Source organism: Tursiops truncatus, chromosome 3, assembly GCF_011762595.2.
Source record: "Tursiops truncatus isolate mTurTru1 chromosome 3, mTurTru1.mat.Y, whole genome shotgun sequence".
Classification (NCBI taxonomy): Eukaryota; Metazoa; Chordata; class Mammalia; order Artiodactyla; family Delphinidae; genus Tursiops; species Tursiops truncatus.
In genome coordinates this window covers 11495511-11521265 of record NC_047036.1, presented here as the reverse complement: position 1 = coordinate 11521265, position 25755 = coordinate 11495511, and the positions used below count along the sequence as shown (strand labels likewise).

Here is a 25755-nt window from a genome sequence, read left to right as displayed (position 1 = left end):
GCACATTCTGAGTGTCTGGGATAGAAAAGTCTGCCTGATGCTTATGTTCTCTGCATAGTAAAACCCTATTCACTGAAGCTTGTTCCCAATTTCCCTGCTCTGCCTTGCTCTTTTCTGAACACTTATATCTTCTGCCTGAATATAGCCAAGAATCAGCCAAGGTTGTTACATCAGGGACCTCTGGGTGGGTGATTGGACTGAATGACTCTGAGGCCTCCTGTCTTTAAGATCACATTATTTCAGAGTCAAGCAGGCAGTTGGGCCCTTCACGAGGCTGTTCTGATGGCTTTAAATTTGTTTCTTTGCTTGATCCCAAATCTTTCTTCTTTTAATTTCATTGGTCTCGTTAGAAAAACAGAGGTTATATATTTCCCTTTCTCCATGATAAGACTTCAAGCATTTGAAGTCTATTGTCTTTTAGCTAAAGTTCATTAAGCATGTTTCCTGCACGAGACAGATTCTAGACACTGTCGTTCCTCATGTCACGCAGTGTTCTTAGCAGACTTACTCTTTTCACACATGGTCTATGAAGAACATACAATTGTCTTTAGTGTGGAATCAAGCCTGGGCATTTACTCTCTTTGTCAAGCCCTCTCGGGTTTGCTACTGTATATACATTATTCTTCAAATATGACCATTACTATATATATCAGTAGACCAGTGCTTAGAAAATGTGGCCGAGAACCACACGTTTTACACTCCCCACTTGGATTTTTAATCTCAGAATGAATACTGGATTGGAAAAGCTAAAAGAAGCTTCAGAGTCTGTTGCGGCCCTGAGCAAAGAATTGGAAGTGAAAGAAAAGGAGCTCCAAATGGCCAATGATAAAGCCGACACAGTGAGTAGACATTGACACGTGGACCATATTCATTTTGAATTCCCAGCTCATAAATGTTAATGATGTATGCTCCTTCACTAAATTATAACCATGGAAGTGCAAATTATTTATTTCCATTAGAATACCATACTCTTAATTCTATGTACGAAGAATTGTGTCAGTGGACAAAATCAACAAATCAAGGCAAAACTGTGCATTTCCAACTGGGTCTTTGGTAATTTTTGATGTACTTTTTTGTTTTATATTAAATTAGGTCTTAAAAGAAGTGACAATGAAAGCACAGGCTGCCGAAAAGGTCAAAGTTGAGGTACAGAAGGTGAAGGACAAAGCCCAGGCCATTGTTGACAGCATCTCTAAAGATAAAGCCATTGCTGAGGAAAAGCTGGAAGCAGCAAAGCCAGCGTTAGAAGAAGCAGAAGCAGCCTTGCAGGTATATCTTTGTGATATAACAGATGCCACCTTTTAGGGCCTTGGAGGAAGATTAAGGCAGAAAAGATGAATAACAACAAGGAAATGTTCTACCGCTTCAGATGAAAGCTCTTTCTACTGGAATGATTTCAAGTCATATTTTCTGCTTGGAGATGTTATTTGAGTTTTTTAGATACTGCACATGGCACTTCACATCTCATCTTCCTCACTCATGAGTGATGGGCAGTGTCATACAATGGTGATCTGGAGTCCTGGGTTCTCATTTCAACTCTTTAACCAATTGGTTCAACTCTGTAACCAATAAGCTATGTGACATTGGGAAAGTCACATAAAATTTCTAAAATAACATTTCTTTTTCACTCATTCATTGTGGACGTTGGAGTAAGTTGGTAAGATACAACATTCTCTGAGTGTGTATATGAATTATCCAAATAAAGGACTACTGAGCTAACGTACCACGTTAATGTCAGAGTTCCAACACAGTTACTCAGTGCGATTGTGTGGCAAGAACAGAAATGGTGAAATTAGGAAAGAGGTTGGGTTCAGAGAAAATATGTTGAGTTTAGTGAAATAGGCCACACCTTCAAGGGCTGGTCGAGTTTGGAAGACCCAATTTGAGATGTTTTGGACTCACAATTGCTTTTACTTTAGTCTTACTGAACTACTGCCTTATGTTATTGATTCCTGGCTTAGAATGTGGCTGAAGAAATGGAACACTGATGATCTGTCCACTGCTAATTCAAGTTATATAACCTCAATTGAACATGCATCATTACTTGATAATGTAATTATTATTTTTCACCACCTTCTCAGCACACCACCTGAAACACTTCTAAATGCTTTTGATCCAAGTTAAGTCTTTAAGCTTTCTGAGTCAGTATACAACATATTGTATAAGAGAATTTCTACTCTTTTGAGACAATGAAGCTATTGTCTTCTTTTTTTATCTTTCCAATTTTCGCGCTACTCTTTTATGTGATATATCTTTCCTTATTTTTTCTCCATCCCTCCTTGCACTGGCTAAACTGTCCTCCTTAATCCTTGAAGTCCTCCAGGGTCTTTAGTCTGTCAGATTGGTGGGTACCTCATCTCCCCCGCCCCACTTTTAAAAAGCCAATTTCTGAAGGTAAGATTGACGTATAAAAAGCTGTACATATTTAATCCGTATAGCTCACTGAGTTTGGGATGAGTGTATGCCTATGAAACCATCACCATCTTCAAGGCCATAGATATATCCATCAATGCCCAAAGTTTCCTCCAGCTCCCTTTATTATTATTACTATTTTTTTGTGATAAGAACACAGCTTAAGCTCTACCCCCTTAACAAATTTTAAGTATGCAATAAAGTATTGATAACTATGGGCACTATGCTGTGTAGTAGATCTCTAGAATTTATTTATCTCGCATAACGAAAACTATGTACTCTTCCAAAAAAATTTTTTTTACATCTTTATTGGAGTATAATTGCTTTACAATGGTGTGTTATTTTCTGCTATATAACAAAGTGAATCAGTTATACATATACATATGTTCCCATATGTCTTCCCTCTTGCGTCTCCCTCCCTCCCACCCTCCCTATCCCACCCCTCTAGGTGGTCACAAAGCACTGAGCTGATCTCCCTGTGCTATGTGACTGCTTCCCACTAGCTATCTATTTTACATTTGGTAGTGCATATATGTCTATATATACACTACCACTCTCTCACTTTGTCCCAGCCTACCCTTACCCCTCCCCGTGTCCTCAAGTCCATTCTCTAGTAGGTCTGCATCTTTATTCCCATCTTGCCCTTAGGTTCTTCATGACCATTTCATTTTTTTTTTTTTTTTAGATTCCATATATATGTGTTAGCACACAGTATTTGTTTTTCTCTTTCTGACTTACTTCACTCTGTATGACAGACTCTAGGTCCATCCACCTCACTACAAATAACTCAATTTCGTTTCTTTTTACGGCTAATATTCCATTGTATATATGTGCCACATCTTCTTTATCCATTCATCTGTTGATGGACACTTAGGTTGGTTCCATGTCATGGCTATTGTAAATAGAGCTGCAATGAACATTGTGGTACATGACTCTTTTTGAATTATGGTTTTCTCAGGGTATATGCCCAGTAGTGGGATTGCTGGGTTGTATGGTAGAAAACTGTACTCTTTGACCATCACCTTCCCATTTGCTTCTTCCTCCAGTCCCTGGCAACCACCCTTCTACTGTCTGCTTCTATGAATCTGTTTTAGATTCCACATATAAATGAGATTGTGCAGTATTTGTCTTTCTTTTTAGCTTATTTCGCTTGTCATAATGTCCTCCAGATCCATCCATATTGTTGCAAATGGCAGGATTTCCATTTTTTTAAAGGCTGAATAACATTCCATTGTATGTAAATACCACATTTTCTTTGTCCATTCATCCGTCAATGGACATTTACGTTGCTTCCATATCTTGGCCATTGTGAATAATACTGCAGTGAACATGGGGGTGCAGATATCTCTTTAAAATCCTGGACCTCATCCTCCCCCTGCCCCTTTTAAGGTACTCTGGCTTCACCGAGAGTCTCTGATCAACAGAGAGAAGACAATGATTGTGTAACTTCTAAACCTTTATTGAACTCATGATACCTAACAGCATCATAGGAACTGAGCATATGGTATCTCAGTTCTTACACATTTACATTTTCACAAGATTTAAAAGCTTAGCATTTGTTTTGATATTATAAAATATTTTCCAGTATCCTTCTAATTTAGTACTCTCTACCACTAAAATATTCAACATAATCATCAATGCAGAAATGTGTGGGAACAGGGGTAAGGTGAGGGAATATATAGGAGAGGTTTTCAATAATTTCCTTCATTGGTTCTGTCTGCATTTTATTGCCTCTTTATGAGCTTTTGAAATCTTGAAGTCTGGTACTACTAATTTATACTAAGAAAGTTCTGGGTACATCCAAACTCTCTTTTGGCATCAGGCCACGTAAATCTACACAACAAATAAGGTAACAGCAAAGAATGTGTCTCATCCTATCTCAATGCTCACCTGACTTGACACAAATATATATAAATATGTATTTATATATAACAGCCATATTGCTTTGCCTGCAGAAAAAAACAGGAATCTAATACTTAGCTGAAATAAGTTGCACTTCAGATATACTCCTCTCCCGGACTCTTTTTACCTGGTACCTAACATAATTGAGCCCAATTCTGTTTGAAAATTCCCCCTTTTAAAGCTAAAGTGAAAATAAACAAATAGGACCTAATCAAACTTGTAAGGTTTTGCACAGCAACGGAAACCATAAACAAAACAAAAAAGACAACCTACGGACTGGGAAAAAATGTTCGCAAATGATGAGACCGACAAGGACTTAATTTCCAAAATATACAAATGGCTCATATAGCTCAATATCAAAAAAACAAACCACCCAATCAAAAAATGGGCAGAAGATCTAAATAGACATTTCTCCAAAGAAGACGTACAGATGGCCAATAGGCACATGAAAAGATGCTCAATACCACTAATTATTAGAGAAATGCAAATCAAAAGTACAATGAGATACCACCTCACAAGGGTCGGAATGGCCAACATCAAAAAGTCTACAAATAATAAATGCTGGAAGGGTGTGGAGAAAAGGGAACCCTCCTACATTTTTGGTGGGAATGTAAATTGGTGCAGCCACTATGGAGAACAGTATGGAGGTTCCTTAAAAAACTAAAAGTAGAACTACCATATGATCCAGCAATCCTGCTCCTGGGTATATATCCAGAGAAAACTATAATTTGAAAAGATACATGAACCCCAGTTTTCACTGAAGCACTATTTACAATAGCCAAGACATGGAAGCAACCTAAACGTCCATCGACAGAGGAATGGATAAAGAAGATGTGGTATATACATACAATGGAATACTACTCAGCCGTAAAAAAGAATGAAATAATGCCATTTGCAGCAACGTGGATGAACCTAGAGATTATCATACTAAGTGAAGTAAGTCAGAGAAAGACAAATACCATATGATATCACTTATATGTGGAATCTAAAATATGGCACAAATGAAATTATCTATGAAACAGAAACAGACTCACAGACACAGAGAACAGACTTGTGGTTGCCAAGGGGGAGGTGGGGAATGGTTCGATTGGGAGTTTGGGGTTAGCAGATGCAAACTATTACATATATATGTATAACTGAATCACTGTGCTGTACACCTGAAACTAACACAGCATCGTAAGTCAACTATACTTCAATAAAGTAATTTTTAAAACAAACAAATAAAAAGCTAAAGTGAAATAAGCATGTCCAGCTCTTTTATATCCACTTTAATTTGATCCTTCTTTCCCTATTGGCAGGTATTATATTTCTCTCCTTTCTTTTATAGCCAAGCATCTCAAATTAAGGTCTATCTGCAATTTCCAGTTCTTTACCACAAATTCCCCTTCACTTCCAGCTGTCTAGAATTCACAAATGCTAGTGTGTTGAAACAAACCTTTTCAAAGTAGATAGTTCCATTTCTAATGACCAAGTTTAGTGGTTTTCTTCTTTTTTGTCCCAATTCTCAGAGAAAAGATCATTAGCTTTGATGTGAAGGGGGTTTGTACCTTTCTTTGACAGGAGGGATGCCAATACAAATTGGATGGAAGGTTTTTCAAGACCTAGAAGGAATTAATATACACTATGTCCTAGAAATAGGACAGTGTCATATGCTTGTCTTTAATATTTTTCCAATGTTTATTCCATAAAGAGTTTGATAGAACAGTTATTGACTACAACAAGTCTAGGTGACTATTAAGTAATTTTCTGTATAAGAATCTCTGTACTAGAAATGGAACAGAACTTTTCTAAGAGCTTAGTGAAATTCCTATTGCTCAAGTTCCATCATTTAAAGGTTAGTTCCCAGCTAAGAAACCTCTAACTATTCAATCTGGCAGCCCTGAGGCTACAACTAGTGTCAGTCCCTGGTGACAAGTCTTAAGAGAGAGAGGCAGATTCTTGACCTACATAACTAATGAGTAAAAAAAAGCACTGCAAATTCTGGAGTTTTCCTGGTTTAGAATCCCTGGAATCTACTTAAGTGCTGACGATTCTTTTCCTTTCAGATAAGTTTTTTTCTGAGTCTAAGTTGTCGTTACAATTTTAGAGAAGTCACAGCTCCTTAACTGCTCGAGAACACGCTTCTCACTATATCTCCTTTGGCTGTCACTTTGAATTGTAAAAATGTGAACTTTGGGGGATGTGTGGTTTTTCTTGGGGATTAAATATGCATCTAGCTCCCATGACTGCATCAAACTTAAAAATGCTTTCTTTCCTCTGTTGAAGTAGTAGCCTTTAGAGAGTAAAGGTTTGTTTTCACTTATCTTGTCTGAGATTGGGTGATGACCTCCTTTCCTCCCCAGACCATCAAGCCTTCTGACATTGCTACTGTCCGCACGCTGGGCCGACCCCCACATCTCATCATGAGGATCATGGATTGCGTGCTGCTGCTGTTTCAGAGGAAAGTCAGTGCAGTGAAAATTGACCTGGCAAAAGGCTGTACAATTCCTTCCTGGCAGGAATCTTTAAAACTGATGACCACAGGAAACTTTTTACAGAATTTACAGGTTGGTGGTTCAATAATGATGGGCCAGGAGGGGACTCAGACTTCATTAGAGTATCTGGGTCCTTTAATAGAAGACGTTTCTGAAGAGAATCTACCCTGTGGACATATTTTTAACTTACTAATTTTTTTCATCTTTATTGGGGTATAATTGATAAATAACACTTTTATATAATTAAGGTATATGACTTGATGTTTTGATATATGTTAATACATTGTGAAATGATTTCACCAAAATCCATCCACTAAATCCAATAAATAGCCAATTAAATATCCATCACCTCACATAATTACCGTTTTTTCCTTTTTTTTTGTGGTGAGAGCATTTAAGATCTACCCTCCTAGCAAATTTCAAGTAAACGATACAGTATTGTTAACGATATTCACATTGCTGTACATTAGGTCCCCAGGACCTTCTCATCTTGCATAAGTGACCCTTGACCCTTGACCAACATCTTCCCCTTTCTTCCTCCCCCCAGCTCCTGGCTACCACCATTCTATTCTCTGCTTCTATGAGTTTGACTATTATAAGTGACACCATGAAGACTTTGTCTCTCTCTGGCTTATAGCACTTTGCATAATGGTCCATCCATGTTGTCACAAATGGCAGAATTTCCTTCTGTTTTAAGCCTGAATAATAGTCAACATACATATTTTCAACTTATATTTACGTATTTTTTCAGAGTAGAATTTCTCTTTCAAATATAAGACATTGTAAGTATTAGAGCTTTTCCTGGCAGATTTTAGGCATATTAAAACATCATCAGCAGCATATTTCAGTAAAAGTTAAAAAAATCATTTTAAGGAACCCAAACATATGTGCATATATTATTTGCATATGAATACATATATATTTTTATTTCACAAGTCTCAATTGTAATTTTTTGAGTATTAACTTGCATCTTTTAAATTTTATTATGAGGTAACATTTACATATGATAAAATGCACAAATTTAAAGTGTATATTGTAAATCAACTACACTCCAATATAAAATAAAAATTTAATTAAAAAAAGGGTATAGCTTAATGAATATTTACATATGTCTATACCTATTAATGAACACTGAAATCAAGATTTGTATTTCCAGACTCCAGCAATCTCTTTTGTGTCCCAACACAGTCAGTAATCTCCCCTAAGATAAACATTATTCTGACCTTTATCCCAATAATTAGTTTCACCTGTTTTGAAATTTACGTACATGAAATCATATCATATGAACTCTTTTGTTTTGACCTCTTTCATTCAACACATCTGTGAGATTCTTTCTTATTGTTGCACAGGACAGTATTTCATCCTTTTTTCATTGCTACACAGCTTTCCAGTAGATGAATATGCAATAGTGTGTGACAAATGTTTAACAACTGGTTCTCTGGTGAGAAAAAAGAAAAAGCTCTGATTTGTAGTGTTTGCCAATTTTCATAGTGTAAATATCCCCACAATGGCTGATTTCAAGCTACCAAAATAATGTTGCTGAATGTAGAGTTGGGAAGAGGTACATGGTAGCATGCTGTGATAAGGTAGTCCCACTGGGTAGATACAATAAATGTAAATGACCTCAAAAATGTAGATAGTAAAATGTAGCAAAATAATTAGAAGGTGATGACTTTTGACTATACATTATTTTTGTTCAAAATAACATTTAATTGTAAGTTTTTATAATTTAATTTAAAATAATGGCTGTATTTAACAAGTCTGTACAATTTCTGAAAATTTAGTAATCGTTTCTCATAAGTTTATATCTACCAGCACCAGCGTGAAATGCTGTAATGCGCTTTAATTTGTTTGTCCTTGTATCGTTGATGGATTTTTGAGACGTTACTAGTTTTGGGCTATTATAAATAAAGCTACTATGAATATTGGTCATTTAGTGGGCATGTTTTCATTTCTATTGGCTCTATACTCAGGAGTGGAATTTCTGGGTCTTAGGTTATACATTTAATCAGCCTTAGTAGATAGTGCCAAAGCGGTTTCAAAAATTGTTGTATCAGTTTACATACCCGCAAGCAGTGTATAAGTTGCTCCACGTCTTAACCATTTTCTACTTTTAGCTATTCTGAAGGGTTTGTTGTGTTGTCTTATTATTGTGGGTTAGTTTGCATTTCTCTGATGACAAATGATGCTGAAAATCTTTTCACCAGTTTCTGAGCCCTTTGGGAACTCTTTGGTTAAGTGCCTGTACATTTAAATGTACAGATCTCCTGTACATTTAAATTTTTTATTATTTTGTAGAATTTGTATATAAAATACGGGTAATTTGTCATTTATATGTTTGCAAATATCTTCTCCCACTTTCTGCCTTAGTTGTTCATTCCATTAATGGTGCCTTTTGATAAGGAGATATTCTTAAGTTTAGTATAGTCCAATTTATCAATATTTTCCTTACAGTGCTTTCTGTGTTCTGTTTAGGAAATCTTTGCCCATCTCTAAGGCAGAATAAATGCTTCTGTGTTTTCTTCTGGCAGTTATATTGTTTTATCTTTAATATTTAGATCTTGAGACAACTAACTGGGAATACCCATCCCCCATCCATAACCCAAGCAGTAACTTCAGCACTGTCTTTCATTCAGTTTTTAATTTATCATTGCCCAAGTGGCTGCTATGACCAGAGCATCTTGTGAGGCGCCTTACAGCAGCTATGACACCAAATAGCTTCTGAAACCAGTGGGCCATACAGACTCATTTCAGATAATTAAAATGGAAGCCTCTGTGATGTAAGGGCCACCACGAAGGAATAACATGCTATTTGATTGGATAGGAGGTAGTGATTAATCAGACTGAGCGTGTGGAATGGCAGTGGTCCTTGGGTGGGGGGGGAGCTTAAAAAGCGTCCACTGAAAAACGTGCAGTGGAATTGCACTTGCCTTATATACCTGGTGCAAAGCCACTGCTCTTGGAAGCAACCTTGCTATTTGCCTTTTGTCACCACCATCCTTCTGTTGTTCCCAGATATTCTTCTGGCTTCACTATTTTTCAAGTCTCATAAAAGAAACTTGCATTTAAAGAGGTCTGGATGAAAGTGTGTTTTGCTCTGTGTTATGTATGTTCTGTGAAGGCTTATTTCTCTGAATTATTTAGGTGCTAAGTTTCTTTCTACTTGGAAAATATTTAATTATCCTCGGTTAGATGATCAAACACCACTTTTCAAAGATCCAATTTCATTGTTTGGTCAGTCTTCTCTCTTAATACAAGAAGGCCCTCATAATCAATTTCTGCTACTATTTTAAAATTTTATCCCTCCAGAAAAGAACAATTATCTCATAATCTTGATAGTTCTATGATTAAAAGTTAATTCATCACCCTGAAGGCCTAATGTCCAAATTATTTTCTTCACATTTCAGGTGAGTTTAATAGAACCTCCCTCTGAATGCATTAAGCATTTAGTTGCTGCTAAATATTTATGTCTAAATATATATGCTTTACATTTTTATATACAATGCTAAATATATGTACCATTTCACATGCCTAAATAGATATGATTTTTGCCTAATAACCTGAAATATCAACAAAGTATGATATCATTCATCCATTCTTGGTTTTAACAGTTTCAGTGGCGTTGTGAGCATAATGTGATTATGACTTCATGGAAAGAGGTATTTTGACTTTATATTACTCCATTCTTCCATAGCAATTCCCCAAAGACACAATCAATGAAGAAGTGATAGAATTTTTGAATCCTTACTTTGAGATGGCAGACTACAACATAGAAACTGCTAAACGTGTATGTGGGAATGTAGCGGGGCTTTGTTCCTGGACCAAGGCCATGGCTTCCTTCTTTTCTATAAACAGAGAGGTGTTGCCCCTGAAGGTAAGCCTCCTCAGTGGAACTGCAGAACGTGTGCCGGCAGGGGGGTCTTTGAGTCAACTGGGCTTGTCTTTCATGCAACACAGAAGCCTCAGGTTTTATTGTACCCAAGTCCACGGGGAGAGCTAGCGATAGACAGGCTGAGCATAGGATGTTTCTTTCTTCTCTGTAATCCAACTCCAATTGGTATTGTCTGAGCCTTAAGCATGGACTCTCTACAAGGGTACTAAGTCCATTGTGGGCTGCTGGACACTTTTTTCCCCCACAATGTCAACTTGAAAAAAAGAAACACAGGAAACTCTAGCATAGGATCCACCAACAATGTCCAAGATCTCCTGCCAGGGACTCAGGTGAATGAGGCAGGGTGGACACAGTCACTGGTGTCTGGTCTTGGCTGCAGGGACAACATAGTATTTATTCCCTCTCCCTCTCTTGTCCCTCAGGAAAGAAACCGAATATCATCCTTTATTTAAAATGATTTGAGAGCATACCAGTATTTCCCTTTGAGTAATTGCATTTCTCAGCTTCATTTGTCCACATCCCCCCGGCATTCAGTGACACTCAGCCTTTAGCAGATGGAGAGGCAAGTACCTGTCTTGAAAATGAAATACTGATGCCTCAGAACTCATACGTTATGGCTTTGTTGATTATTTTGCTTTTTGTAAGTCTGATCTTACTCAACCATCAACTAAAATCCACGTACACTTATAAACTACCCAAGGAACTTAATAATCACGCTAAAAATAATGAAGAATGAAAAGAACATAGGGATCCAGTTGCAAGTCCCATTTTATTTTCTCATTGTTCCCATATCAGGGCCATTTATTCAGTGGTGGAGGCCCTTGGGGTCCAAGGGCAACTTAAAAGAGAAGGGATTCATTTGGCTCAGAGATTTTTAGAGCAAATAGTTGATGTCATCCTGTTGGGCATTGCGGATTTGGGGACCAATGAAGACTCCAACATAGCTCACAATCGGACATTCTGATATTGACTGAATTATAACAACCATATCCAGTGAAAAGTACAGGGCATCCTTTGCAAATATTTCCAGTGGGTAAGCATACCTAAGTGTCTTTAAGGGAATTACAGTCGAATTCACAATGGGGAGTTTTTATTTTGTTGCAGTTACTTTAAATAAAATGAGCTGAAACCCGTACAAAATAATGGATGCTCTGAACAAGCCTTACATAAGAACGATGACATCTCCTCCCTTACATTCTGTACGTTTCAGGCTCCACCCAGTCCCAGGACGACATAGGTCCTACAGTAGGAAGTGAAGGGAACACAGGCAGGAGGGGGGACCTTTTACTTGTGCCTGGAACCTATGCTTCTCTTCTGAGAAGCCTGTTCTGGGAGTGCCCCCTATGTCCTTAGGAGCATCCAGCATCTGGGAGTCTTCAGTTTGTCAGGTCTCTCCTAATTGCCATTGTCAGAAAAATAAATGTAGCTTTGTAGATGCTACACGTTCACTGCTTAGAGGGAAGTAGAAGACAAAGAAAGGGCAGGTTATCGTCGGCAGCTCTGCTCAATATATTAAGAAATACAGACCAAGAGCTCTAACTTCACTTATTCCTGGAGGGGCTTCACTTGTGAACTCCTGCTTTCCAAGTTAAGAGAGATTGAGGACACTCCTTAAACTCCTGTGGGAACCTCTTCACCACTAATGAGTGAAGGGGACTCTTCTTTCATCTTACAATTCCTATAGATGGGCCAAGTGACTTCTAGTAGTGAGTAAACTTAAACAAATTTAATTATAAGAGTAGCAATTTAGATTCTATTCAATTTCATTCATATGAGATTTCTCCTTGGACACTCTTTGAAAACGAGTACATGTTAGTTTACATAAGCAAAACATAACAACAGTAGAGTCTTAAATATTGAACACGGATAATAAAAATAATAATATCTATTGTATTATTTAATCAAACTCTTGTTATATGCCAGGTCCCAGACTTGGGTTTTTACATATGTTATTTTATGTAATACACACACACACACACACACACACACACACACACACACTCACAAATCCTAGGAGGTAGTTTTTCAATATCTTAATGGAGAAACTGAGGCTTGCAGAGTTTAAGTAATCTTAATAGAGTCCTATGGCTTCTAAGGTGAGCAGCTGGATTTGAAAGATTTTATACCCTTTGATTAGTAGCTTTTGAGAGTTTCATTAAAAAAATTTGTATTATTATTATTTTTATTGGAGTATAATTGCTTTACAATGTTGTGTTAGCTTCTCCTGTAGCATGAAGTGAATAAGCTATATGTATATATATATCCGCCTCCCTCTTGAGTAAAGTCCTAGAAAATATTCAAGATCTTTGGGGCTGCAGTAGTTTGACATTAGTGGGTTACTTTAGTAAGACTTAAAGGGAGAACATTGATTTCAAATTTTTTTTGAAAGGATTTTAATTCCATGGACTATTTTCTACACCTCATCTTTTTCCAATATTGCTTTGATTATGTCTTTTGAGTCTTTTTTAGTAGCTTCCTAAAAGCAAATATTATTATTTGGTCACAGCTCAAGTGTCTGTTCTTTTCTGGATGGCAAGCAATATATGCAAATGACAGGCATGCTATCAAGTCCATCACCACCCATAAAACCTAGATCTTTATATTCAGTGGTTAATCATGTTTCATCCTTTGTCTTGTTTTAACATCCTCATTAACAGTGATGAGCCCTGCTAGGCAGATGGTTCTAAATATTCAGATTTTTTTTTCTACAACTCAGTATTAAAATGTTCTGTGATTTGCCTATATACATTTCATATTACAATGTTTTGATTTAGGGATTGGCAAACTATGGTCCACAGGCTAAGTCTAACCCACCACCTCTATTTGTATGGCTCGTGAAATTTTAAATTAAGTACCTGAACAATAGTCTTGATTTTGCCTCTTGGCCCCAAAAGCCTAAAATATTTACTCTCTGGCACTTTACGGAAAAAATTTGCTGGCTCTCTTCTAATGAATTATAATTTTCTGCTTATAGACATGTCAAGTTCACATTAAGGTTTGTTCCTCACCGTGCAATTTGAGAGGAGTCTAGGGGCGGATCAAAGAACAGGTGTAACACGTGGCTGCTGAGCTCTCAGACTCCGACATGCTGGGTGTTCGGTTTGCTGCCCATCTCTTCACCCTGTGTGTGTCCCATGCAGGCCAACCTGGTGGTGCAGGAGAATCGCTACGTGTTGGCCATGCAGGATCTGCAGAAGGCCCAGGCTGAGCTGGACGACAGGCAAGCCGAGCTGGATGTGGTGCAGGCCGAGTATGAACAGGCCATGACCGAAAAGCAGGTCACTGTCTTCTTGCCGTAGGGGTTTGGGGCGGGTGGTGACGTCACAGGCCCTCCTGGCTGTGGTCAGCCCTTCATTCCTCTCCTGCTTTCTCTCTCCAAGGGTTTGGTTTCCAGCAGGGATTCATTTAATTGATATACGATACAATACACATATACATACATACACACACAGCACATACTCCCTCGCTAAGCCCTGGAGTTTGTTTCTAACGGACACCGAGAGGACCTTTGGTGAGAGGTCAGGATATTCAGCCAAAACAGAAGTTACTGCTGGAAGACGCATGTTCTGAGTTTCCTTATTAACGGTGAGGATAACAGCATCCTGTGCAGCATTTTTAACATATTTTTCAAATCATGTCCTCCCACTTTATCTCATTTAATATTGGAAAGAATCTTTCAAGGTAGGCAGGGTAGATATTTTTATTTTACTCTCTTTTTTTTTTTTAGATGTTGGGGGTAGGAGTTTATTAATTAATTAATTAATTTTTGCTGTGTTGGGTCTTCGTTTCTGTGCGAGGGCTTTCTCTAGTTGTGGCAAGCGGGGGCCACTCTTTATCGCGGTGCGCGGGCCTCTCACTGTCACAGCCTCTCTTGTTGCGGAGCACAGGCTCCAGATGCGCACGCTCAGTAGTTGTGGCTCATGGGCCTAGTTGCTCCGCGGCATGTGGGATATTCCCAGACCAGGGCTCGAACCCGTGTCCCCTGCATTAGCAGGCAGATTCTCAACCACTGTGCCACCAGGGAAGCCCTATTTTACTCTCATTTTACAGAAAGGAACTTAGGCCCAGAGAGGACAAGAGGAGGACTCCCAGGCATGGGCATTGGTCATAGGGCTGGATTAGACCTTGATCTTCTGATGTCTACTCGGGTCTTTCTGCTGGACCAACGTGCCTGACCACGTGGCTGTGTCCCAGTGACAGTGACCACCTACAGCCTTCTCAACCTATGCCTGTTTGTAGCTTTAGCACGTTTCAGAATCAAGGCTCGTATATTTCCTCTCCACTGGGCAGCAAGCTCTTTAGTTGATTTATACTCAGTCCGGCTCCACTGGGGCCTCCTTCCTTCTGGTAATAGAGGCAGATTTAACATAAACCTAATGTAGCTTCAGTTTTCTGGCTCCTCACTTGCACAGGCCCCATGAATGCTGGGGTGACTGGGAGTTGTAGAGAGTTCTGTGGGGAGGGGAAACCAGATTATACTTGACAAGCATTTGTGTGTAAGCATTCAGATAAAATACCTGGAGATCCCAGGGGAAAGGTACCTGAATTTCTCAATTATCAGGGCTTTGTAGTGATTTCTTTCCCCAGTTCTCATTACATGTTCACTTTGGTATTTTGTATTTGTAAAAATTCTTTAATGATTTTTTTAAAGTGGTCCCCAGCTTAGATAAGCATCTGGCCTCACAAAATCTGTATCTGCCTCTGAGAAAACCTGTGCTTGATAAATAAGAGCTAGATTCTCTCTGTTCTTTCCTCGGTGATTATACGGAGCCCACCTCTGCCTCTTCTCAGCCCTCACTCAGCTGGATTGAGATTCCTGCTCTGTTAGTCTGTTCCCTATAGGGGTCCCAATGAGGGAATTTAGATAAACATTTCAGTTTCACTATATACAAGATACATGGTATTTCCTCTTAAAGATAAGTCTCCTGAAAACAACATAAGAGCTTTTCAGAAATTTTAGAGAAGTAATTATATATCACCTATTTGGGTTTGTTATTTATGTTCTATGAAATTTACTACCATAATATGAAGAGAAAATTAACTTTGCAATTTGAGCGTCTACTTTAGAAACTGTGAGGAAGACACCTTAATTTCTACCATTTAGACACTCACTTATATCAGGAAGCACTACTACATACCGTAAAAATATTTTTACAGCCTCATTTTATTATGGTTCAGTTTGAACAATAGGCATCTCAAAGGCATCTCAATAAGCTTTTTTGTTTCTGAATATCCACTCTTTGTTAGGTAAGCAATTATAGGGACCACATAAGAATGGCTACTATAAAAGTTTGGCTCTAACTTTAAAACTTGGAGCTCAACAAATGTCAAATGTTTTTCATTAAGAAAACAAAATCTGGCTGCGTGCCCACCTGCTCCCAACATGTTGGAGTGAACTTGACCTTTAGTCATTGTGTTGCTCCTTCTTTCTCCATGGGGCTCCGTGAAGAGTCCAGGGAGTTACAGACTACAGGGGCCAGGGGAGGGCTCTCAAGTCTACAGCTCATGGTCACCACTGGCAACCTCACCACCAGGTCTGTGCAGTCCCTGGAGGGGTGTGTGTCCTGCTGCTCTGTGCACAGGGCCGTCAGTGCCTTTGCAGAGGGTCCGCTTCTACAGGGCCTCTGGGCAGCGAGTCAGACTCTGGGGCACTAGGAGAGAGAGGGCCGGGGGCACTACCCACGGAACGCAAGGAATTCTGCACACTCCCCTAGCCAGGCTTGGAGGGAAAATCTGCTTTTCAGTCCTGTGTGCTCATTTGCTTCTCTCCCATCCTCCATTCCCCAATCCCCTAAAGGAGCCTGGGTTTCCAGAAAGCAACAGCCAGGAGGGGAGAGGTTGGCCATTTTTTATTTGGCCACATGGCAGTGGGGACGGGGAACTTAGGGAGGATAACGTATTAAAAATATCTGTTATGTGAAAAGTTTGTTTTAAAGGTAGGCAGAAATAAATGATGTCGTATTATACTTCCAGCTGACATCTTTCTTCTTGGGGAGAAACAAACAAACAAATATGGATGGTGTCGATGTGTGGGTACACCTCTCAGCTGGGATTTTGGGTTTTCAGCATTAACTCTAGTGGGAAGGAAAACAGAGCAGACTAGAACAAACTGGAACAAATATCTTGCTTCTGAAAAACACTGTATCGTGTTATTATTACAACAGCAATTCATGTTCCTTATAGAAAATACACATAGGTAACCCTGGAGCTGAAGCCTAAAAATATTTTACTCTTTATCATTTCATATCTGCACATATGCCTGATTTACATATATTTAAAATCCATGTAAAATTGTAGCAGATAATTGAGTACATACTGCTTTATAAATTGAATTTTTAGCTAATGACTGTTTTTCTTTAACTTAATGATTATTTTTCTTAATGATTATATTTTTAATGGCTTCAGAGCATTCTTGTTCACAATATACCATAATCTATGTAAATTATCCTCTATTGTTAGACATTTAGTGTATATATGCCATATGTACATTATATAAATATATATAAATATTATACGTGAACTTCCAGTGACTGGTCACATAGCCAAATCTTTAGCCATATCCATTATTGTACCATAAGTATACATTTTTTCCAAATAGAATTAGCAGCTGTCTTTTCAACATAGAGAAATGGAACCATTTGTTTTTTGGGTTTTTTTTGCGGTACGCGGGCCTCTCACTGCTGTGGCCTCTCCCGTTGCGGAACACAGGCTCCGGACGCGCAGGCTCAGCGGCCATGGCCCACGGGCCCAGCTGCTCCGTGGCATGTGGGATCCTCCCGGACCGGGGCACGAACCCGCGTCCCCTGCATCGGCAGGCGGACTCTCAACCACTGCACCACCTGGGAAGCCCCTGGAGCCATTTGTTATTAAGAACAAAGCCCTGAGTGCAATAGTGTGTGGAAGTCAGGTTAAAGGTCTTTTACTGACACAAGAACAGCAGAGAGGGACCTACTAAGTCAGTGTGGCCAGCATTTGTGAATGCTTCAGGACTCCACAACCTGAAGACAATCTAAAGTTTCACCTAAAGTAAAAGGAGATGGGCAGTTAGGCAAAGCAGTACTGATGCTAGAACTTTAACATGAGAAATATTCCTCATTTTTAAGTAGGGATATGTATTTCTTTACATTTTGTTGTGCTATGTGATATTAGCATGTATGTTGATACTTTATTTCTAATTTTTTGATACGAACATCATAAATGATGCAAATCTCCATTGTTTCTCAGTTTATTAACATCTGGGGAGGGTTTGCCCATTGGCTCAGGGTCCCTCCTGAGGAATCCATCTATGTTCCATAGATAGGGCTTAAGACACAGGCTGGGCTGAGACAGACCCACAGAAATGGAATCTAACGCTTCCTGTGGAATAAGTGGCTCACATATCTCAGAAAGGAAGATAACATATGATGTTTTAAAATTATGTTTTTGAGCTCCAGGATACATTTATCTGAACAAAGGTTTTTTTCTGGTTCTGTCTGTTTTTAGACCTTGCTTGAAGATGCAGAGAGGTGCAGACATAAAATGCAGACCGCTTCCGCGCTGATCGGGGGACTGGCAGGGGAAAAAGAAAGATGGACAGAGCAGAGCAAGGAGTTTGCTGCACAAACTAAAAGACTTGTAGGTATGTAATTCCTTTATTAATGAGATTATGTGTTGACTATGATAGGGAGTGAGCAAACTTAAGTTTTAATCAGAATACCCATCAGCACTCTATTACTTCAAATTCCTCTGTGTGTGTGTGTGTGTGTGTGTGTGTGTGTGTCCAGCTATTTCAAAAGGATGAATATTGGTCTGGCATTTAGGCAACGCTTATTAGATTTCAACCTCTTATTATCAGGTCATTTTTGAATTCTCCCACGAGTGAATGGCCATATGGATCAAGGTCACTTAGAACGGAGGCTCTGTCTTCTGAGGTTTTGGTGTATCTCTTAAACTCGGAAATCATCCTCTCATATCCAACAAGAGTCAACGTAATCTGGTGCGTGACTACTAGCAGCTATTACTTGGTGGACCATGTGGACTCATTAACAATGAACTAAGCTACTGCTATTCACAAGACACAGCAACTTGTGGTTACAATTTGGTTTCTGAAATTTCGTTTGAAAGAATGGTTGTCTTTTTTTTCATTTCTAACATTCTGCACAATTACAGGGCTGATCACAGAGTATTTCAGTGATGTTTCATTTTCCGTTTTAGGGGATGTGTTGTTGGCTACAGCTTTCCTATCTTATTCTGGTCCGTTTAACCAAGAATTTCGCAATTTGCTGTTAAATGACTGGCAGAAGGAAATGAAAGCCCGGAAAATTCCATTTGGAGACAACCTAAATCTCAATGAGATGTTGATTGATGCTCCTACCATTAGTGAATGGAACCTCCAAGGCCTGCCAAACGATGACCTGTCCATTCAGAATGGAATTATTGTCACAAAGGCATCTCGCTACCCTTTGTTAATAGATCCACAGACTCAAGGGAAGATCTGGGTTAAAAATAAAGAAAACCAAAATGAACTCCAGGTAATCTGGGTTTGAGTCTATTTATGCTACTAATCAATTTTAGTGACCCAGATCAACAAGTATCTGAGAATAAAGAAATATTTCATCTTTAGAAATAATTTTATTATTAATATTTAGATATTAGTATTTAGAAATGATTTCTAAAAATTGCATTATTTGCATTCTTGTTGATCTCTCCAGTGCCGTCTTTCAAAGGTTTCAGACTCCCTTCTGTTAGGTCCTAGGGCCCTCATTCATAAGCAGAGCAGGGTGGAGCTATATCACACTAAGTATACAGCACTTTATAAAGACACTCCGTAACTATTCCATGATTATTTGTCACAAATATGGTGGTGGTGAGGAAAAGGCAACATTGCCATACAACCTTTACTTGCTTGTCAGTAAAAGGGAATGATGCAGTCAAATGCTCTGGAGCCTCCTTAAAAAACTAAAAATAGAGCTACCATATGATCCTGCAGTCCCACTCCTGGGCATATATCTGGAGAAAACCATAATTCAAAAAGGTACATGCACCCCAATGTTCATTGCAGCACTGTTTACAATAGCTCCGACATGGAAGCAACCTAAATGTCCATCAACAGAGGAATGGATAAAGAAGATGTATATTTATACAGTGGAATATTACTCAGCCATAAAAAAGAATGAAATAATGCTATTTGCAGCAACATGGCTGGACCTAGAGATTATCATACAAAGTGAAGTAAGCCAGACAGAGAAAGACAAATATCATATGATATCACTTATTTGTGGAATGTAAAAAAAAATGATACAAATGAAGTTATATACAAAACAGAAACAGGCTCACAGACATAGAAAACAAACTTATGGTTACCAAAGGGGAAAAGTGGGGGAGATGGATAAATTAGAAGTTTAGGATTGACATAAACCCACTACTATATATAAAATAGATAACCAACAAGGACCTACTGTAGAGCACAGGTAGCTATACTCAACGTTTTGTAATAACCTATAAGAGGAAAGAATCTGAAAAAAATTATGTATAACTGAATCACTTTGCTGTACACCTGAAACTAACACAACATTGTAAATCAACTATACTTCAATTAAAAAAAATAAATAAGGGATTGATGGTTTGCTAAAGTGAAGAATGGAAACAGTTTAGAGCAGCATTTCGATCTTCTTTCTAGATCACATCTCTAAATCACAAGTACTTCAGAAACCACCTAGAGGACAGTCTTTCTCTTGGAAGGCCCTTGCTTATCGAAGATGTTGCGGAGGAACTAGATCCAGCCCTGGATAATGTTCTGGAGAGAAACTTCATTAAGACCGGGTCTACCTTTAAGGTAGGTTAAACCTATAGATGACAATGTGCAGAATAATTACCATGAGGCCAGGTAAATGTGACATAGGTGACAGTTTCTCAATAGGCAGCAATTCAAATTTGAGGCATTTGCTTTTCTACGCTTCCTGAGTTGGGATCAAGAGCCGTCTTTATAGGAATATCTACTTCACTTGTATAATAAAGTCTGACTCCATTGTGATGTTTGACTTCGGACAGTTTTCAAGCCCTGTTGTGACCCTCTCCCCTTCCATCCCCAATGTGGGCAAGCTGATAAGAAAACGCGGGTCCACTCTCCTTTGGCACTGGTGGGAAGTTCAAATCATGCAGCTCTCTGCTCATGACCATGTCTGGGAAACTTCATCCCAGCCCCATTGGGTAACCACCATAAAACTCTAAAACAGCTTCCCCTCCCTACTCTCTCAAGTGAGGTTTTTTTTGGACCTGTTTGGGAGCCTACCCTAATATTTCCAGAAAGTCTCATGTGAATAATAAACATTTTCATATCTTTTTGTTACATGAGTGACATCATCAGTCTTGACTTCTGAACCAAATTTTGGATGGGGAACCCATCTCACTTCTGCAGTATGATCACAACAATTTTGGTGATAAATTCTCTATATATTGTATGGTGTATATTGAATTAACTTCCTTCCTTCCCCCCTTCCCTCCCTCCCTCCCTCCCTCCCTCCCTCCCTCCCTCCCTCCCTCGCTTCCTTCCTCTCTTATTTCCATCCTTCTTTCCTTTCATCCTAGTGGCTTAAAGCCCTGTGAATGCCTAATGACCATTTCTTTTTTAGTATACAGATGATCTCTAGGTACACAGCTGTTAAAAGCAATACTGGATCCTATACAAAAAGCACACAGTAAGGTGTATCTCTGTTTTATGACTTTTAACTTTTTTTTTTATAAAAAAGGTGAAGGTCGGTGACAAAGAGGTAGATGTGATGGATGGCTTCAGACTCTACATTACCACCAAGCTGCCCAATCCAGCCTACACCCCTGAAATAAGTGCGCGGACCTCCATCATTGACTTCACTGTCACCATGAAAGGTCTAGAAGATCAATTACTGGGGAGAGTCATTCTCACAGAGAAGCAGGTGAGTGAAGTATGGCCCTACCGCTTTCTGCATTATGTTGCGATTTTTTCATTGACAAAAATGATATGATGAAAGTTGTAATAGGATTGAGTCTCCTCCTTTAATTCCTATGTTTCTTCCATTATTAATTTCCAAGTGTCTTAAATAACTACTAACCAATTATCTACCCAGTATGTTGCATCTGCATCACGTAAATCATATAGATCATCAATTGATTTTATATAGGGGACTGGTGTAACTATGAGACTATCAGTCTCAGTATCATTGTTCTGGATTTATATTACTTTATTTTTCTGAAGTTTGTTCTATTATTAATTCTAGTCACCTGTTGATTTTTAGCTTTCTAGTACACATCTAGATTTTCTTTCATTCGATTTATTATTATGCTTTTGGAATATAAAATTAAAATGTTTTACTCAGATAACATGACATTGCCAATTCTTATTTGTTATCCAAGAGAGCTCTGTGTATGTTGTGAGAAGATAGAAGTTGGTGACACTAGGTTTCACTGTGCACCTTCTGAGGGCTACCGGATTCATTATGCTCTAAGCATAACTCCATATCTGTTTTCTCTCAATGAAAGATGGCCAATAATTTATAACTTCTGTGTTCTGAGTCACCATTTTCTCCGGGGAACATCTGAGCCTTAAGGAAAGAAATCTGGAGGATTTTAATAGGACTGCTTTGGTGAAACTGCGTGAACTCTGAAAGTTGCTATTGATTTTTTTCCTGAGTTCGATGGCAATGTGGAGTTTGGTTTACTTTATACCTCCCTTCTACACTGACCTAAAGAGTTATTTAGGTTAAATCTATTGGCAAAACCTTTGAAATCTGTCCCTCCCATTCTTTTTACCTTTTCTGTATGTCGTACCATGCTTGGCCTTCTGAGCCCTTCCTTATGTTTCTCTCTTTCTCTCTCTCTCTTCCCCTCTTCCTTTTTTATGAATCTTCTCTGTTTACGTTTTAATTTGTTGTACATAAATCATAGAGTTATACGGTTGGAAATTGCATTCAAAGCCTTTAATCCAACTTCATAAATTCACATGGTTGGGGACCTCAGTATGGCAGGAACCGATGCTAACGTTCCTACCACAGACTGGCTGTTGAAGAAATAACATCCTTCCAAATATCTACTTGTTTATTTTTGGAATCTCAGTAGAGGTGGTTGAAGAAGTTTAGCGCTGCCACACCCTTATTTCAGGAAGGACAGGGGTTCTTGATCAACAGCATATCTGTGGAGCCGGGGCATCCCTGAGAGTCCTCGGGCAGTAGCCATTGCCCGTACTGTAGGCTCTGCTTTCACCTGTAGTGCTGGCTTCAGGTAGATAAGGGGCTTTGATAGCACTTTGAATAATATCCTTGTCCTCGGCTTTCTTACGATTCAGCTGAGATGAATACAGTTTCCTTGGAAAAAAATAATTTGGCTTCCCAGATTTTTGGTTGCCACAAAACACAGCAACAACTCCAGGACTGAGCTGTAATTGTTGCAGCAGAGTTTTAAGATGAAGTATGGGGCACTTGAAGCTCACTGGAAGATTTTGAACAGCCTTGAAAAGCCAGTAATGGATCCCAGGCCAGGCTTTTTCTTACTTCCTGGGAAAGTTGGGTGCCTTCAGACATTCTTCTCTTACCATCATCTCATTATCAGAATTTGTCCCAGTCTCAAAGGAAATGATTCTCACAAAAGTGTGGTCAGAGTGACGTGACACTCATTCTGTTCTAATAGTCATTTTACCCTGAACCACGTTAGAATACAACACGTAATCTGTATTTTTTTTTTCTCTAAAGCAAAGTGAGCTGCTAGACTTATTTGTGATGGATTTTAAGTAGCCTCCTTTCTGCCAGCAGCTTTTCCTTTTGCAGCATCTTTTCTGCCCACCGTGCTCCTGAATTTGCTCACTTTGCTGAATCTTTTCAGCCTGGGTGGTGGCAAGTGGGTCTGAGTTGGTCTCTGGTGCTTTCAGGGTATTTTTTTTTTATCATCTAGTGACTCAGTTGAAAAGAGCCTATGTCTATGCCTATGGATACAGATCTAAAACGTTAAGTCCAAATTGTTTCTTTGACTTCAGCGACCTGGAAGTCTCTCTTACTATGATCACATCTTGGGTGATGGTAAAAATATCAATATGAAATGTTTTTGGGCCAAGGCGGGGGCTCTTGAAAGCTAGGAAGATCCCACAGATAGGAAGTTGATGTTGGAAAGCATCTAAGAAATTCCCTAGATGTAGGGAGCATTGAAACAAATGGTGAACATCTTCAGTCAGGATGAGTTATGCCTTCACTGGTCTGTTGATTCTTCTTGTGAAAGGCAGCTTGGAACAGTAACTTAGGATACAAGGGAAAGGCTACTCTTAGTTCTTTGAGTCCATAAATTCACCAGCTGTCCAGTGTTCTGGGAATACAGGCAGTGAGGAACCTTATTATCATGCAGGATCTGGTCTCATGAATGCTCAGCTGTACAGCCTGAGCAGGTTTGTTTGTTTAAGAGACAAAGGGAAACCTCAGAGCCTATGAAAGCAAAAGGAAGGCAGATTTTTAACTGACTTTATACTTTTCTGTGTGCTTCAAGGCAGTCTTTTTAAATGCATGGGCTGTTCAAGTTCACATCAAGGTCATATTCAATTGTTCACCTGATGTACCTGTGAGTATATTTAGACAGCCTGCTGTTGTCATCAGAAGGTGATGTATCAAGACCATTTTAAATAGGCAGCAAACCAGTAGCCCTCCAGAAACTTTCCTTTAAAGAAACCTGGTCTCTTCGGGTCACCCTCACCTTGATCCTAGAGAATAAGAAAGAATCTCAAAGAAAACTATGTACTATTAGGAGAAAAATATTAATATCAATTAACAGCTTCTACTAGCCGCACAATACAAAGCCTCAAGTGTCATCCTTGTTCAGAATTTCGGATGAGCAAACAGGTGTATGATTTATTTCTTTTGGAGCTGGAAGGACCTAAACTTGGTGGAACTGACATGGGAAATAACTTAATAAAGACACTAAATAGACATTGTTATCACCATTGTTATTGGTGGTGGAGAAAAAATAAATCTGTTTCTGAGTTCAGTTGTTTAATCTTTCATTTTAATTACCAGTTCAAGGTACAGAGAGAAAGAATCTTTGGGAATAAAGCCTGGGTGATACGTTAAAAATGAGAACTGTGGAAGGCTGTCATCTATTTCCTTTTATTGATTCCAAAACTTTGGTTATAGTTGAAGTTTATGAACAGAAAGAACTTGAGTTTTCATTTGCATCCTTGTTGAGCCACTTAACGTTTGATCATGTAATTGATCAATAGTACATTTCATGAAGTTGTACTGAATCACTGATGTACTTTCTTATTCAATTCAGGGATACTTTTCACATTATCACAGTTTATATAAAATTTTTACGTTGTGGTCTTAATGTATAGAATACATAGCACAAATGTGTGTGTGTGTGTGTGTGTGTGTGTGCGCGCTAAGAGATAATCCCTTTGGTGGGAAAAATGCTAATAGACAAAATTATTTTGATTAATTTTGCCCCTTTGTATTAATTTGTAAAAGAACTGTATTATGGAACTAAAGTTGTAGTTCAACAGAAATATGTTTAAATCTGTCATACAAATGAAAATATGCCTAAAACTTTATCCCATAGGTTTTCCATTTTTAAAACTCAAATGAAAAGCAAATAGCAATTGTTCTATTTTCTTTCAGAGGTATCTTTCTTTGCCCCATAACTATTGTTCTATTCTACTGTTTGGCCACTGGTGTGCTATTTAATGAACAGTTTGCTTTTGGAATTCCAAATATTACTTTAGGTTGTAGTATTTACTTTAGAGTATATTATTTCATCAGTTTCAAACTATGGGGGAAATGTACTCCTTAGCCTTATTTTAATCCTTTGGGAATATAAGCATTTCTTTAAGTGACAATTTTATTTAATTAATGTTAACAATGACATTAAATTGACCATAATCAACTCAATGATGTTCAAGCTTTTACTTACTATCTTTAAAATCAGGAAAAGAATAATTTGTACTTTATTGTATGTATTACTAGTAAGTATGTTTATTTTCTTAATAATGGTTTTCATAAGCACTGTGGAGGCATAATTTTAGTCTCAATCCTGTAGTTCTCAAGTGGAGATGAGATTGGAAATGTAGGTTGTAACAGGTTTTGCAAACTA

General features: G+C 38.5%; 1 protein-coding gene across 2 annotated transcripts in view; it reads left to right on the top strand.

Moving 5' to 3' along the window:
• DNAH5 (dynein axonemal heavy chain 5) overlaps positions 1 to 25755 on the top strand; it is a 267302-nt gene that overhangs the window by 202188 nt on the left and 39359 nt on the right. For both annotated transcript variants that reach the window (XM_033852761.2, XM_073802015.1), the window contains 9 exons: positions 725 to 839; positions 1093 to 1269; positions 6657 to 6860; positions 10483 to 10662; positions 13821 to 13958; positions 18163 to 18298; positions 18874 to 19190; positions 20339 to 20494; positions 21408 to 21590. In XM_033852761.2, coding sequence (XP_033708652.2) covers positions 725 to 839; positions 1093 to 1269; positions 6657 to 6860; positions 10483 to 10662; positions 13821 to 13958; positions 18163 to 18298; positions 18874 to 19190; positions 20339 to 20494; positions 21408 to 21590 — 1606 coding nt within the window. The remainder of the gene's footprint in view (positions 1 to 724; positions 840 to 1092; positions 1270 to 6656; positions 6861 to 10482; positions 10663 to 13820; positions 13959 to 18162; positions 18299 to 18873; positions 19191 to 20338; positions 20495 to 21407; positions 21591 to 25755) is intronic.